We start from the raw sequence: 17,229 nt of genomic DNA, 5'->3' as shown, positions 1-17,229 counted from the left end.
ATGCTGTATCATATCACCAGCATACTAAAGCAATGCTGTATCATATCACCAGCATACTAAAGCAATGCTGTATCATATCACCAGCATACTAAAGCAATGCTGTATCATATCACCAGCATACTAAAGCAATGCTGTATCATATCACCAGCATACTAAAGCAATGCTGTATCATATCACCAGCATACTAAAGCAATGCTGTATCATATCACCAGCATACTAAAGCAATGCTGTATCATATCACCAGCATACTAAAGCAATGCTGTATCATATCACCAACACACTAAAGCAATGCTGTATCATATCACCAGCATACTAAAGCAATGCTGTATCATATCACCAGCATACTAAAGCAATGCTGTATCATATCACCAGCATACTAAAGCAATGCTGTATCATATCACCAGCATACTAAAGCAATGCTGTATCATATCACCAGCATACTAAAGCAATGCTGTATCATATCACCAGCATACTAAAGCAATGCTGTATCATATCACCAGCATACTAAAGCAATGCTGTATCATATCACCAGCATACTAAAGCAATGCCATGGCTATGAATCAGCACTATACTCCTCTACTTTAGTGTTGATGAACTTGAATGCAAGAGCTGTGGCGCCTCTTGGCCCAACGCCAAATCACGTCACCCCCTTGATGACTCATTGGTTAGCTGCCTTGGTGCGTTCCAGTTGTAGGAGAGCGCTGTCTGTCTTCCCAGTCCACAGCAGAGAAGCACTCAGTCTTCATCATGAACTGATATCATTGGAAACTCAATATCTTTAAGCAGGTTGTTACTGGTTAATGACATTAACGACACTGCTATTAATGCCTTTGGCATAAATTCTGTGGTGGAAAAGTATTACAGCACTGATGGATCTGGAGCTGGCGCTGTTAAGGAGTCATTCATTTCTATATAAATGCAGTCCGATTCATGTTGAACTACATTTGAGCTGACATTTAGTCGACTGTTCAATTGTTTAGTCGAAAGCCTGTTGGTCGACTGAGATTTCTTCAGTGGAGCAGTCGTAACGTTAAAAAAAAACTATGTCATGGTGCACAAGACACCTGTCTGATTCGCACCTGTGTCAGTGTACTTATCCATCGCGGAGGCCATGTGGTACTAACATTTTATATGGTTATATTATGTAAAACGTAATGGTGCTACACTAATAAATCAAATATTATTTTATAACAAATGCGCTTTCTCTCGTGTTGGATACAGTCACTGTCCACGGTTCTGAAACATAATCTTCAGTGCGCCTTTGAATTGGCGCCTTTCCTTATGTTGCTACTGTATGTGCTTAATAGCAACGTTAACCAGCCTATTGGGATTGAGAACAATGCAGCAGAGGCAGCAGCATTGATGAGAAAACAGCCCGTGCCTTAGCCTAATTGTCTAAGAAAATTGAGGAGAGAGGAAACCCCAACTTAATTAGGTCTACTGTAAAATCAATAGCCTAACTGTTAAATGTGCCTGGCTTTATAAATCATCCATATAGATCTACATAAATAAGAGAGATCTGGTTTCTGTTGCCTGTTTGAGTGTTTGTTTAAAAGCCTACTGATTCCATAAGCACCAAGCCTCATGCCACGGCAAATTGTCTGATAAAGCAATTTCACCGATTTGTCTGTTTTTAATCTTTGCTATGCTGTAATAAAGGCTTTACTATGTTTTGCCGAAAAGACTGCTATTACTTATTTATTTGGTGTTGTTTACACTGTTCCGAACAGGCAGAAAAATGATACTGTAATCTGACAGCACCTGTTTGTCACACATAATATACATGCAGCTCTCTCTCATATATCCTCCTTTCCCTTGATCTCCTTCTTATTGGTCTTATTACAGTTATTATGATCACCATAATATTAAGTAATGTCATTGTCATTAGTAGGCTTTATATAGTATCCTTGTATATAACCACCATCGAGCTGTAGGCCTAAGAGCGCGTCCTGTTTCGTCTTGATAGGGTAACTTACTTAGGCTTAATTTCAATATATAGGCTACTATATCAATCAATCAATCACTCATTAATTCCTTCATGCCATCACACAGCATATGATACATTCATGCTTTGAAATGCAAACAAGAATTTTAGTTTTCAAATTAAATAACAAAGGCTGCTTTCAATAAATAGCCCAAACAATAAATAAACTGCAAATCATGAACGCATGCAACTGTTTTTAGTCTGCTGTAATAAAGGCTTTAAATTGATTTTGTTTTCATTAGAACATAATCTCTGATACATTTATTTATTTAGAGTTACTTACATGGTTCCAAATGGTCAGAAAAAAATATAATAATGTAATCTAACAGCAAATGTTTGGTACACATAATACTCACGCAAAGCTCGTTCCGATACCCTCAATTTTCTTGATCTCCAGTAGTTTCTACAACTAAGTCAAATGTCTTCCACAGATCTGACTTCCCCTTTCCCTCCTGAGCAACCAGCAAACATTCACCTGTTTCGATTTTCTTTTCCACGTCCTCTGCATCCATTTTGCGGTTACTCTGTTCGGAGTTTGTTATAACCAATTTATTCATGTGATTGACAGGTCAGGTCCTTTTCGTCACATGTAAGTGATGCTTACATGTTTCACATAAAAAGAGCAAGGGTTGAGAGAATGTTTTTACTAAAATAATTTGGGATTTCAGTAACATACCCTTTCAGTCCGAAACAAATAAGAAACTAAATGGCTGAAATGTTGTTGCAGCTTCAGCACGGACAATAAACACTTGCTGTGCTGCCTTTTCGCTGCAGTATGGAGGAGAGCGAGACAATGTGTGCCAGTCCCACAGACACTCGCTGTAATTTTTTTAACAGTGTGACCATCAGGCTCTTTCTTGAGTAATTTGTGTTTAATTATTTAATCAAACTGTTTGCTTAAAGCATCAGACAAGCTCAGTGCATATTTAGTTGATTTTATTCAAACACATAGGGTGTGTGTGTCTATATATATATATATATATATATATATATATATATATATATATATGCTTAAAAACTTTGAACAAGGCGACTCTCGGTCGACCAAGATTTATTTTAGTCGGGGACAGCCCATAACTACAAACAGTACATTCCGAATGCATTCATACCCCTTGACTTATTCCACAGTTTGTTTTGTTAGACTGAATTCAAAATAGATTAAATAAAACATATTCTCACCCATCTACACACAATAACCCACAATGACAGTGAAAACGTCAAATCTATTGACAATGAAATACAGAATATCTCATTTACCTAGGTATTCACACACCCGAGTCAGTGTTTTGTAGAAGCACTTTAGGGTTGCACATTTTGGGGAATATTCAGGGGTGGAAACTTTCCGTGGGAATTAATGGGACTATATGGGAATTAATGGAAATATATGCAAATGTAATATTAATACCATTTCAATATACATGTTTTTTGCATTGGATATATTTACCATATCATATGGAGACCAAAACATAAACCTTTTACCTTATCATAAGTAGACATAATTGCAAATGATTAAGTCCTTCCAATAGAAATAAATAAAACAATTTAGTTACGAATTTAACTTTAATTAAATGAGTTGACTCTTCACATGGGATGATTTCACTGAACAACAAAAGAAAGGGAATATTGAATGATCCCTAGTGATCCATCACATCTCCCAAAAATATTTTCAACATATATCTGTAAATTGAAAGTCTAGAAACTAAAGCTTTGATTGTCTTCCTCTCAGGCGTCCATGTTTTTTCCCTGGACCTCCTCAATATCCACCTCTTGAACATCAGACTGAGGCCTCATCTTCACTGTCACTTTCCAACCTTGTTGAGGATGGCTCGTTGTCAGGCTCAAAAAGCCTCAAATTTGCCCGGATGGCCACCAATTTTTCAACCCTTGTATTGGTCAGCCTGTTGCATGCGTGTTCCCAAACAAGGACCAGTTATGCTCTGAGGTGGCTGATGGTGGGATTTGGAGGATGATGGAGGCAACGGGAAAGAGCCTCAGATTCACAAAGTCCCTTCCACCAGGTGGCTGATGAGATCTGTTGGCACGACTGCCATCTTGCATCTCCATCCCAAAGCCCTTGCTTGGAAGTGTACTTCGCCAGACTGCCAAGAACCTTGCCCTCATCCAGGCCAAGGTGGCGAGACAATGTAGTGATGACACCATAGGCCTTGTTGATCTCTGCACCAGATAGGATGCTCTTAACAGCATACTTGGGGTCAAACATGTATGCTGCAGCGTGTATGGGCTTCAGGCAGAAGTCTTCATACTTTTTGATGTATTTCAGAACTGCAGTTTCCTCTGCTTGGAGCAACAGTGAAGTGGGCAGTATGGATTTCTTCTCTTACATCTGCAAGCAGAGTCTGAACATCAGACAGGATGGCATTATCTCCCTCAATCTGTGCAATGGCAACTGCTATAAGTTTCAGGAGTTTCAGGCTCCTTACCACTCTCTCCCAAAATACATCATCCAGGAGGATCTCTTGATGGGGCTGTCCATATCGGCAGACTGTGATATGGCCATTTATTGGAAAGACTCCTCCCCCTCCAGGAGACTGTCAAACATGATGACAACACCTCCACAATGGGTGCTCTCTGGGCAGCTTCAATGTGGTGCTCTTATTCTTCTCACTTTGCTTGGTGAGGTAGATTGCTGCTATAACTTGATGACCCTTCACATACCTAATCATTTCCTTGGCTCTCTTGTAGAGTATATCCATTGTTTTCTGTGCCATGATGTCCTTTAGGAACAGATTCAATACATGAGCAGCACAGCCAATGGGTGTGATGTCAGGGTAGGACTCCACCACTTTAGACCAAGCAGCCTTCATGTTCGCAGCATTGTCTGTTTTTTTATATATTTTTTGTTTTTTTTATTTAACCTTTATTTAACCAGGTAGGCTAGTTATTTGCACTGTCACCAGTGCAAATACCTTCTGTGGTCCAAGGTCATTGATGACTGCCTTCAGCTCATCTGCAATGTAGAGACCAGTGTGTCTGTTGTCCCTTGTGTCTGTGCTCCTGTAGAATTCTGGTTGAGGGGTAGAGATGTATTTAATTATTCCTTGCCCACGAACATTTGACCACCCATCAGAGATGATTGCAATACAGTCTGCTTTCTCTATGATTTGCTTGACCTGCACTTGAACTCTGCATCCAGCAAATTAGTAGATAAAGCATGTTTGGTTGGAAGGGTGTATGCTGGGTGAGGAACATTCAGAAATCTTTTCCAACACACATTGCCTGTGAGCATCCGAGGTGAACCAGTTGCATACACAGCTCGAGCAAGACATTCATCAGCATTTCTCTGACTACGTTCCTCCGTTGAGTCAAAAAACTTCTGATTCCAGGAGGACCATGAGCTGTTACTTACGATAAGGTTAATCATAATCACCACTGACAAAAGTCCATCTACTTCTATTCGGAGTTGCTTATTGTAAGCGCTGAGGGAACTTTATGCACTTGGCCAGATGATTCTGCATCTTTGTTGCATTCTTGACATATGATTTGGCACAGTATTTGCAAATGTACACAGCTTTTCCTACAATAGCTGCAGTGAAATGTCTCCACGCGTCAGATAGTGCCTGTGGCATTTTCCTGTAAAGATTAGAAGAAAATTAGTAAAACAAACAACAAATGCAATCCCATGTACAGATGAATAGTTAAGCAGTTAGATTAAACAACTCCTTTGTAAGACAAATGTTTTAAATTGAAACATGTATGGAAACAGGTGAATTAACACTCAGTTAGCAGGCTCAAACAAGCTAAAACACATGGTATCAAAAACTAACTAGCAGAAATTGTTAACAAGTTAGAAATGATTTAAACACACTTTGCTGTAGGCTACTATTTACTAGTTAATATAAAATATATTAACCCCAGCTAGTATTGTAATCAAAACTTACCAGAAAGCATGTAGTCCTTGGCTCAGACAGTGTAGTAGTGTGGGCTCAATAGCATCTCATTAGTGTGCAAGATATTGAGAATCAGCTGTACATGTGATGGAAGAATGCACTGTTATCAGCTAACTTTTTTGATGAATTTAAGCAAAATTCCCAGGCTTAATTTCCCATGGAAAGTTACTGACCGTTTGCAACCCAAGCAGCAATTATAGCTGTGAGTCTTTACCACACCTGGATTGTGCGATATTTGACCATTTATTGCTAGACAACCATTTCCAGGTCTTGCCATAGATATTCGAGTAGATTTAAGTCAAAACTGTAACTCGGCCACTCAGAACATTCACTGTCTTCTTGGTAAGCATCTCCAGTGTACACCTTCGATTCTCCTCCCTGTCTCCTCCCCTTCATCTACACGGCTTGAAGTGGATTTAGAAAGTGACATCAATAAGGGATCATTGCGTTAACCTGGATTCACCTAGTCAGTGTATGTCATGACAAGAGCATATGTTCTTAATGTTTTATATGCTCAGTGTATATTTGGGCTTGTGGTTGAGGTTTTTGTCCTGCTAATAACTGAATTAATTTCCCAGTGCCTGGTAGAAAGCAGACTGCCTGTGCTTTAGCTCCATTCCGTTTCTTTTTTATCCTGAAAAACTCCTGTCCTTAATGGCATACTTCTGGATTTTGGATACCATTTATTATGTGTATGCGTGCAGTTTGAAGGAAGTTGCTAACTAGTGTTTGTCTATGGGTATCTGCTAGCATAACACGCTAGCAGATACCCAGAAACTCCGTCATTGTGCTAACGCTACTTAGCATTGGCTTTCGAAACTATCTCTTAACTTCCTTCTTACTGTACACAGAGACACAAACATTTGACTGATATGATTGTTGTCGTGTTCTCTGATAAAAGTTGGATCTCCTCTCGACCACTCTCCCCCGTCTCTCTTTTCTTAAGCAATATATCCGTCCTTCCTTTCAGATCGACGCGGTGAGTAAAAGAAGTAAGGAGTCAGAGGCTGCCTTCCTAAGTGTGTACAAGAGATTCATAGATGTCCCAGGTAAGTCTCAGCTCAACCGTGTGTGTGTGTGTGTGTGTCTGTGTGTGGAATAGAGATTTCACAGGGATTTCCACAGCAGCCGAGGCACCCTAAACAATTCCGGCATGTTTGAGACACACGTCTCTTGCGCCACACACACACACACACACACACACACACACACACACACACACACACACACACACACACACACACACACACACACACACACACACACACACACACACACACACACACACACACACACACACACACACACACACACACACACACACACACACACACACACACACACACACACACACACACACACACACACACACACTTCTGATTACTTTTCCTGATGTTCCTGAGACGATTTGTCTCCAGGAGCTTGTGGGGAAAATGAAGGGATGGGAAGGACATGATGGTTTCAACACACTGACAAACGCACAGTCACTATTAATACCAGTGTTGTTGTCCATGGAGTAATCTCCTGGACAGTGTTTTTTCCACCTAACTAAAGCACTGAGGGACTTCCTGGCTAGGCTGACTAATAGTGGGACAGTCAACAGGGGAGGGTGACTGGAGTATGTGTTAGTCTGTGACGGACTGGGATTTCTGAGCTGGCTTGTGTTTGTGTGTGTGTGTGGCTGTCTGGGAGCCTTGTATGCCTGCAGTGCATTTTCTCCTTGGTGAACCTTATGGAAACACATGCGAACACACACACACACACAGGCCTGTAGGAGCAAGCTAGTCTGCTTGGGGAACCACTTAGTACATGCGTAAATTACTGCTGTTGTGGTTTGGAGATCCCAGCCCTGCCTAGGAACTCTAAACCACACCACGCATTCACACACAGCTCAAAGCCTACCAAGACAGACAAGCAGCACCTAGAGACCTTTGCCTTGGCTTCCGTACATCAGTCCGTGTTCCAAGTGTGTGTGGGGGGGAAGTCCAGGAATGTCTGTGTATTATCAGTGTAATCTGGAGCCTGTTCATTCTTGTCTCCACGTCTGTATGTCTGAGGATGAATGATCACTACTCCACTGATTATCACATAGGTGTGAGTGTGTGTGTGTGTGCTCCAAGGGGTGGATACACACTGACGTTAAGGTGTGTGTGTGTGTGATCACACACACACACACACACACACACACACACACACACACACACACACACACACACACACACACACACACACACACACACACACACACACACACACCTTAACGTCAGTGTGTATCCACCCCTTGGAGCTCTGCTGAACACACCAGGGGAAATACACACCCTCACACACACCCTACCTGACTCTCACCCTGATGACACTTGACGGTAGAATGTCAAAGTTGACAGGTGTCTCCACCTACTGTCTTCCCTCTCTAGCCTTCTCATAAAGCCTTTGGAAATATTCACACTGTTCTCACAGACAGCCTAGTGTTCTGCAGCAGGCTGGAGTGGCTGCACTGAGCAGTTGGCACTCAGTCTCACTCCTTCTGCTCCGAGCACACACACACTCTCACACTCTCACACTCTCACACTCTCACACTCTCACACTCACTCACACTCACTCACTCACTCACTCACTCACTCACTCACTCATTCACTCACTCACTCACTCACTCACTCACTCACTCACTCACTCACTCACTCACTCACTCACTCACTCTCATACACACACTCACTCGCTCTCATCACACACACACACTCACTCGCTCTCATCACACACACACACACACACACACACACACACACACACACACACACACACACACACACACACACACACACACACACACACACACACACACACACACACACACACACACACACACACAGTGTTGGTGCTGCCACTGCCTGTCTAGTGAAGGGACAATCTCCCAGTTATAAGTTCCAGGGAGGACAGGAAGAGATATTCCGACACACATTGTGGTCAGTCCGTCTGTGTTGGAGAGAGTAGCAATGGAGTGGTAGGCACTGGGACTAGGCCGACAGAGACGGGCCAGATGTGATACAGCCCTGTACTGTGACATCACCATAATGTTACATTATGACCTCTCCTGTCACACTGTAGTTCACATTGACAGTCGTTTTCTAATCATATGGGGTCATTCAAAGTACCCTTAACAAGAAAGGATATCATCATAGATAATATTGAAATGGAATTAAAAGATTAGTTCCCCATCCAACCCTTCAAAAATGTCGGTACTACTGTCATTTTTTATGATGAGAAGTCAAAGTGCATTTTCACAATCAAATAAGGATTGGTGTAGCAGGGGAACAGGTTGTCCATGGCCAGACCAGAGCTCTTGTTTCAGAGTCTTAGATTAACACTTTGTGTGATGACGCAGGGTGTTAGAACACCGCGCGCCGTTGTTGACATAACAGATCTTTTGATAATGCTGTTGTGTCCTCAGCGGCTTGGCTGGTACACTAGACTGCTTCTCCCTCCAAGGACGTGGTAGAGATAACTTGGCCCTTGTTTCACGTAACAGAAGGACTATCTTAGTGGGGAGAGGAGTTGATCAGATTCACAAGGCACTGGTGTGTTTGACGTGGTGTGTGCATCTTCCACAGCGCTTTCAGAAAGTATTCACACCCCGTGACTTTCCACAGTGTGTTTGTGTTACAGCCGGAGATTATTTTGGTGACTGCCGACACACAATACCCCATAATGTCAATGTGGAATTATGTCGGCCTGGAATATATGCTCTTATACTCTCCCTCTCGCTCTTCCTCCTTTTATCTCCTGTTGTTTACCCCTCTCTACCACTCTTTTCATATCCCTCCTCTTCCTTCCCCCTTTCCCTCTCTCTCCCTCCTTCTCTGCTCTCTCTCTCTCAGGGCCAGGGGGGCTAATGTAATCATATGATTACATAATTAACCCAGCTGTCTCATTAAAGAAAATCAACTGGAATTGGGGCATAATTAGTCATACGGCAATTAGTGGCCGCGTCGATGCCGGGCACTGATGAGGCCCGGACTGGCAACGCCCAACGTGGGGGGGGGGGGGGGGTTAGAACACCCTGCCAGTCTCCAAATGCCTCACCCATCCCCATCCCCATCACCACAATTTCTGACCTTGATTCAAAAGAGGACCACTATCAGTCATTGACAGCAATGTGTTTTACAGCTTTGATTTAATTCAGTTTATCAATATATACATTTATCAATCCACCGTTTCCACCACTGTGAGTTGTGCCACATATAGGCACTGTAGTCAAGAGTGTAGTTGTGCAATATATGTTCTGCATGGGTGTACATTATTTTCATACAAGCCCGCTTTAGTCTGTTTACAGGAATGTATTGTTGTCCCATGGGTTTCTCTGCCCAAGCCCCAAAGATAAGAAAGTCATCATCATTGTCCTGAATCCTAGCTATCGCCCCTCTTCCTATCTCTATTTTCCTCTCTCATTCATTCTCCCTGCCTCTCCCTTTCTTGCCCTTTTTCTCTCCCTCTCTTCATCTCCTTTGTCTGGGCTACTTGTTCACGTGTGTGTGTGTGTGTGTGTGTGTGTGTGTGTGTGTGTGTGTGTGTGTGTGTGTGTGTGTGTGTGTGTGTGTGTGTGTGTGTGTGTGTGTGTGTGTGTGTGTGTGTGTGTGTGTGTGTGTGTGTGTGTGTGTGTGTGTGTGTGTGTGTGTGTGTGTGTGTGTGTGTGTGTTGCAACCACAGCAGCGCTGTCTCAGCACTCCTGCTCTACTCTGTACGAATGGGGGCAGCTATACATAGCTCTGCTGCTCTGGCACACACACACACACACACACAGGACTCATCATCAGTCAGCCTCATGTGACTCGCCCTGGCCGCTGCCAGGGACACAAAACCCCACAATACACCTTATTGTTGCAGTGCCTGGATTGATGTTTGAATGGAGTGAGAGGTAGAGGTTAGAGACAGAGAGAGAGTGGTAGGGAGGGATGAATGGACGGGTGGGTCTTAGGATCTCCTCAATGAACCGATCTTCAGAACATGTTACACTAATACTAGTCATATATACACCAAGCTGTTCCACTTTGAAGGGCTGCTCTGATGTCAGACATGCATGGTGGATGTGCATAGTCCAATCCTGTGTAGTCTAATGATTAGTAATGTATATTGTTGACTTGTATACTGATTAGTGATGTGTTGTGATTTTAGATGCATAATGAGTAGTAACAGAAGTGTCCTCTCCCGTCCCATCAGACCCTGTGTCGGCCCTGGAGGCTACCCAGCAGCTACAGCTGAAGGTCCAGAGGATGCACGACATCGAGACGGAGAACCAGAAGCTCCGCGAGACGCTGGAGGGCTACACCCAGGAGATCGCTGAGGTCAAGAACCACGGTGAGACTGAGACACACACTCTTATTTGGTTTTATTTTGGGTAGATCAGCTTTGATATTGCAGATTGTGGCTTCTATCAATATATATATATATATATAATATTCTTTAATAATGATTATTATTAGGTATATTTTCCTTCACATACTCTTTGTACCTACAGTGCATTAGAAAAGTAATCAGACCCCTTGACTTTCTCCACAATTTGTTACGTTACAGCCTAATTTAAAAATGGATTCAATTAATTGTTTTCCTCATCAATCTACACACAATACCCCATAATGACAAAGCGAATACAGAAATACCTTATTTACATAAATATTCAGATCCTTTGCTATGAGACTCGAAATTTACCTCAGGTGCATCCTGTTTCCATTGATCATCCTTGACAACATGATTGGAGTCCACCTGTGGTAAATTCAATTGATTGGACATGATTTGGAAAGGCACACACCTGTCTATATAAGGTCCCATAGTCAGTGCATGTTAGAGCAAAAACCAAGCCATGAGGCCAAAGGAATTGTCCGTAGAGCTCCGAGACAGGATTGTGTCGAGGCACAGATCTGGGAAAGGGTACAATACAACTTCTGCAGCATTGAAGGTCCCCAAGAACACAGTGGACTTAATTTTTAAATGGAAGAAGTTTGGAACCACCAAGACTCTTCCTACAGCTGACTGCCTGGCCGAACTGAGGTCAGGGAGGTGACCAAAATCCTGATGGGCAGTCTGACAGAGCTCCAAAGTTCCTCTGTGGAGATGGCAGAACCTTTCAGAAGGACAACCATCTCTGCAGCACTCCACCAATCGGGCCCTTATGGTAGAGTGGCCAGATGATTTCCAGCGGAAGGGACTGGGAGACTAGACAGGATCAAGGAAAAGATGAACGGCACAAAGTACAGAGAGATCCTTGATGAAAACGTGCTCCAGAGCGCTCAGGACCTCAGACTGGTGTGAAGGTTTTACCTTCCAACAGGACAACGACCCTAAGCACACAACCACGACAACGCAGGAGTCTCTGAGTCTCCTTGAGTGGCCCAGCCAGAGCCCAGAGAGACCTGAAAATAGCTGTGCAGACACGCTCCCCATCCAACCTGACAGCGCTCAAGAGGATCTACAGAGAAGAATGGAAGAAACTCCCCAAATACAGGTGTGTTAAGCTTGAAGTGTCATACCCAAGAAGTCTCAAGGCTGTAATCGCTGACAAAGGTGCTTCAACAAAGTACTGAGTAAGATGTCTGAATACGTATTTAAATATGAAATTTAATTTAATTTTATATTTATATTTTGCATTGACATTATTGGGTATTGTGTGTAGATTGTTTGAAATGTTTTTAGAATAAGGCTGTAACGTAACAAAATGTGGACAAATTCATGGGGTCTGAATTCTTTCATAATGCACTGTATACTGGACGAGAGTGATCAACTGGGTTTGAACCGGTGGGCCACAAAAAATGGTTGGCTTGCTGAGCTAAAGCCATAGGCATTAGCTCAGGGAGCTAACACAAGCATAGTTCACTGACCCTCTTACAATGGCAAAGACTCTGCATTGAGAGACTTAGCAATGTTCAGCTGTCTTGGAAAGGGATGGAACACCACAGCGATCTGGTTAAAAGAATAGTAAAGTATATGTGCTATGTTAAAGGTTTGAAGATATCATCTGTAATACGGATACCGTTTCAATGGCCGATGTGCAGGGAGCTACAATTTTCAGAACCTCGCATCAAATGCCGTAAAACAGTTAACGGCTAACATCAAGTTAGTGGAGCATCAATTGAACCAAAGTCCTTCCATAACCCCAAAATATACTGTAAATACTGAACAAAAATATAAAAAGCAAGGTGCAACAATTTCAACCAGTTCATATGAGGACATCAGTCAATTGAAATAAATGAATTAGGCCCTAATCTATGGATTTCACCAGACTGGGCAGGGGGGGAGTCATGGGTGGGCCTGGGAGGGCATAGGCCCACCCACTGGGGATCCAGCAAATCAGAATGAGTTTTTCCCCACAAAAGCGCTTTATTACCGACAGAAATACTCTTAAGCTGTCCGGGTGGCTGGTCTCAGACGATCCCACAGGTGAAGAAGCCGCTTGTGGAGGTCCTGGGTTGTAGAGGTTATACGCAGTCTGTGGTTGTCATGCCGGTTGGATATACGGCCAAATTCTCTAAAACGACATTGGGGGGCGGCTTATGGTAGAATAGTGAACAGTCAATTCTCTTGCAACAGCTCTGGTGGACATTCCTGCAGTCAGCATGCCAAATTGCACACTCCCTCAAAACTTTGAGATGTCTGTGGCATTGTTGTGACAGAACTGCACATTTTAAAGTGCCCTTTTATTGTCCACTGCACAAGATGCATCTGTGTAATGGTCATGCTGTTTAATCAGCTTCATGATATGCCACACCTTGTCAAGTGGATCGATTATCTTGGCAAAGGAGAAATGCTTGGCAAAGGAGAAATGCTCACTAAAAGGGAAGGACGTTTGAGCGAAATCAGCTCTTTGTGCATATGTGACATTTCTGGGATCTTTTATTTCAGCTCATGAAACATGGGAACAACTCTTTACATGTTGGGTTAATATTTTTGTTCAGTATAGATCCTTTTTAATAATGGCTCACCTCCCTCATAGCCCCTTTTATGACAGTAGCCCCTGGGCAGGCTTTTCAGGTGAAGCCCCATTGTATAGGCCTTTAAAGCCTTCGCTGATTTTTCTCTCCTTTTCAGAATAGCATGTGAAAGAAGTGGAGGAGAAGAGGGGAGGTGGGTAGGGGGGGGGCTGCCCTCTCTGTCTTTGGAATTCCCCTCCCACCGAGAGCTAATTGACCCAGCTCAATAGCGGCAATGTTTTATTTTGCCATTGATTTTTCTTTTTTCTCTCCTGTGCTCCGGTTAAGCTGCGGATCTCCCACCTCAGCGGTGGTGGAGTGGAGAATCACCCCCTCTCTCATTCTCTCTCCCTTTTCCATCCCTCTCTTCTTTCCTCTCTCTCTCTCCCTCTCTCACGCGCATCCCGGCCAAGCCGAGGCCATTGATCCCCTGCAACCTAAATGTTTAAAGTTCAATTTAACAGTTAAGGGGGAAAAGGGCTCAGAGGGGACTCATCGCCATTGATTATGTGTCAGGGCTGAAACGTCGGAGTTTAAATCACCGCAGAGGAGGAGGAGGAGAGCGAGAGGGAGAGAGACAGAGCACCAGCGAGTGAGCTAGAGAAAAAAAGGAAGACAAGACAAGTACGAAGTGGGAGGGAAATTGAGAGCTCTCAGTCAGTAATACACTGTGATCTCGTGATCTATTAGCAAGCGCAAGGGCTTTGCCTATACACACTCTGCACATAGTGGAATAGACCCCCCCCGTCCTTCTCCTACTTGGAGGATCCCTCAGATGCTCTCAGTGCTACTGACAATCCAGACCGAGCACATCAGGATGATTATGGCTTGGTACTTAATATCATGTTGGCACTGGTTTATCTCTTACCTGTTATCCTATCACTTACTGACTTTTTGAGTTCTCTCTCTCTCTCTCTCTCTCTCTGTGTCTCTGTCTCTGTCTCTCTGTCTCTGTGTCTCTGTCTCTGTCTCTCTCAATTCAATTCAAGGGGCTTTATTGGCATGGGAAACGTATGTTAACATTGCTAAAGCAAGTGAGGTAGAGAATATACAAAAGTGAAGTAAACAAAAATTAACGGTAAACATTACACATACAGAATTTTCAAAACAATATGACAAATGTCATATTATATATATACAGTGTTGTAACAATGTACAAATAGTTAAAGTACACGAGGGAAAATAAATAAGCATAAATCTGGGTTGTATTTACAATGGTGTTTGTTCTTCACTGGTTGCCCTTGTGGCAACAGGTCACATCTTGCTGCTGTGATGGCACACTGTGGAATTTTACCCAGTAGATATGGAAGTTTATCAAAATTGGATTTGTTTTTTAATTCTTTGTAGATCTGTGGATTCTGAGGGAAATAGGTCTCTAATATGGTCATACATTAGGCAGGAGGTCATGTCTGCCTACGGCATCAAAGCTTTCCTTAAGTTTGGGTCAGTCACAGGGGTCAGGTATTCTGCCACTGTGTACTCTCTGTTTAGGGCCAAATAGCATTCTAGTTTGCTCTGTTTTTTTGTTAATTCTTTCCAATGTGTCAAGTAATTATCTTTTTGTTTTCTCATGATTTGGTTGGATCTAATTATGCTGCTGTCCTGGGGCTCTGTGGGGTGTGTTTGTGTTTGTGAACAGAGCCCCAGGACCAGCTTGCTTAGGGGACTCTTCTCCAGGTTCATCTCTCTGTAGGTGATGGCTTCGTTATGGAAGGTTTGGAAATAGCTTCCTTTTAGGTGGTTGTAGAATTTAAAGGCTCTTTTTTTCTCTCTCTCTTTGTCTCTCTCTCTCGCTCTGCGTCTCTCGCTCTGTCTCTGTCTCGGTCTCTCTGTCTCGGTCTCTCTGTCTCGGTCTCTCTGTCTCGGTCTCTCTGTCTCGGTCTCTCTGTCTCGGTCTCTCTGTCTCGGTCTCTCTGTCTCGGTCTCTCTGTCTCGGTCTCTCTGTCTCGGTCTCCCTGTCTCTCTCTCTCGGTCTCTCTCTCTCGGTCTCTCTGTCCCTCTCTCTCTGTCTCTCTCTCGGTCTCTCTGTCTCTCTCTCTCTCTCTCTCTCTCTCTCTCTCTCTCTCTCTCTCTCTCTCTCTCTCTCTCTCTCTCTCTCGTCTCTCTCTCTCTCTCGTCTCTCTCGTCTCTCTCGGTCTCTCTCTCTCGTCTCTCTCTCTCGTCTCTCTCTCTCTCTCTCTCGGTCTCTCTCTCTCTCGTCTCTCTCGGTCTCTCTCTCGGTCTCTCTCTCGGTCTCTCTCTCTCTCTCTCTCTCTCGGTCTCTCTCTCTCTCTCTCGGTCTCTCTCTCTCTCTCTCGGTCTCTCTCTCTCTCGGTCTCTCTCTCTCTCTCTCGGTCTCTCCCTCTCGGTTTCTCTCGGTCTCTCTGTCTCTGTGTCTCTCTCTCTCAGAGGTCACAATTAAAGCACTTAAGGAGAAGATAGAAGAGTATGAAGAGACCCTGAAGAAGCAGGCCAAGGAGCTGGGCCAGGAGGAGAGGAGAGAGGAAGAGAAGGAGAAGAAAGAGGGCGAGGATGGGCAGCTCCACAACAACCATGCAGAGGAGGCGTGGTAAGCAGGAACGCCCCCTGTAGCGTGTACCGTGTTCTGCCACTACTCTGCTAGTGAGGACTGGCTGTGGAGGATAGGCTTACTAGTGTTTGCCAGCAGACAGAAACTACTGGCTGCAGTTTGTAGTATGAGCGACAGTTAGGCCCAGACGGAATACCCTTACAGCTGTTATCTGCATATTTCCATACTTCCATGGTGAACCAATGGTTCTCTAAATTCTGTCCCTTCAGTCGTCTGGCCTTAACGATGGTCAGTCTCCTATATGTTTGCTTTGTAGGTAAGTCTGTGACCAACTTTAGATCAAATTACGCCCATGGCTCACTGGAAGTTTGTCCGATACGTCAGGGTTGTTGTGAAGGGCACTGAGACGGACTCCCTATCACGTTGACATTTACACTTCCATTCAGCACTGGAGCTGAGCAGATATTGAATCCGGAATGAGAACTGGCAGTCATTTGTTTTTTTTACATTGTTTTACCATTGTATTCCTATTGAACTTGCTCCTAATCATAACTGAATGTGAGATATCTCGATTTCAACTCGAACCGGCTCTCCCTCAATGTCACACAATATTATATGATCCCATCAGTGTTTCCTGATGGAGGCATATGCGGCCTTTCCACAAGGATTTGATTGGGACCGCCCAACCCTAGCTATAATCCCTTTGCACCGTAATACCTTTTAATTCACTGCTGTTTGTTTACTCCTAAACCCCCCGGCATGGATGGTAATACCGCACTGAGCCTCCTGATCATCACTGCTGCCAGACTGTCACTCACAGGACAGGGACACAGTTCTGCTCTGTTATCTGTTACGTCAGAGGGCAACAATTAC

General features: G+C 43.6%; 1 protein-coding gene across 5 annotated transcripts in view; it reads left to right on the top strand.

Moving 5' to 3' along the window:
* Positions 1-17,229, top strand: part of LOC124000837 (homeobox protein cut-like 1) — a 266,011-nt gene that overhangs the window by 152,985 nt on the left and 95,797 nt on the right. For all 5 annotated transcript variants that reach the window (XM_046307490.1, XM_046307488.1, XM_046307489.1 and 2 more), the window contains exons 4-6: positions 6,863-6,941; positions 11,104-11,241; positions 16,236-16,395. In XM_046307490.1, the coding sequence (XP_046163446.1) occupies positions 6,863-6,941; positions 11,104-11,241; positions 16,236-16,395 (377 nt within the window). The remainder of the gene's footprint in view (positions 1-6,862; positions 6,942-11,103; positions 11,242-16,235; positions 16,396-17,229) is intronic.

This window comes from Oncorhynchus gorbuscha, linkage group LG16, assembly GCF_021184085.1.
Source record: "Oncorhynchus gorbuscha isolate QuinsamMale2020 ecotype Even-year linkage group LG16, OgorEven_v1.0, whole genome shotgun sequence".
In the NCBI taxonomy this organism is placed as follows: Eukaryota; Metazoa; Chordata; class Actinopteri; order Salmoniformes; family Salmonidae; genus Oncorhynchus; species Oncorhynchus gorbuscha.
Note: the sequence above shows the minus strand (reverse complement) of the source record. Positions and strands in the feature narration are given on the sequence as shown.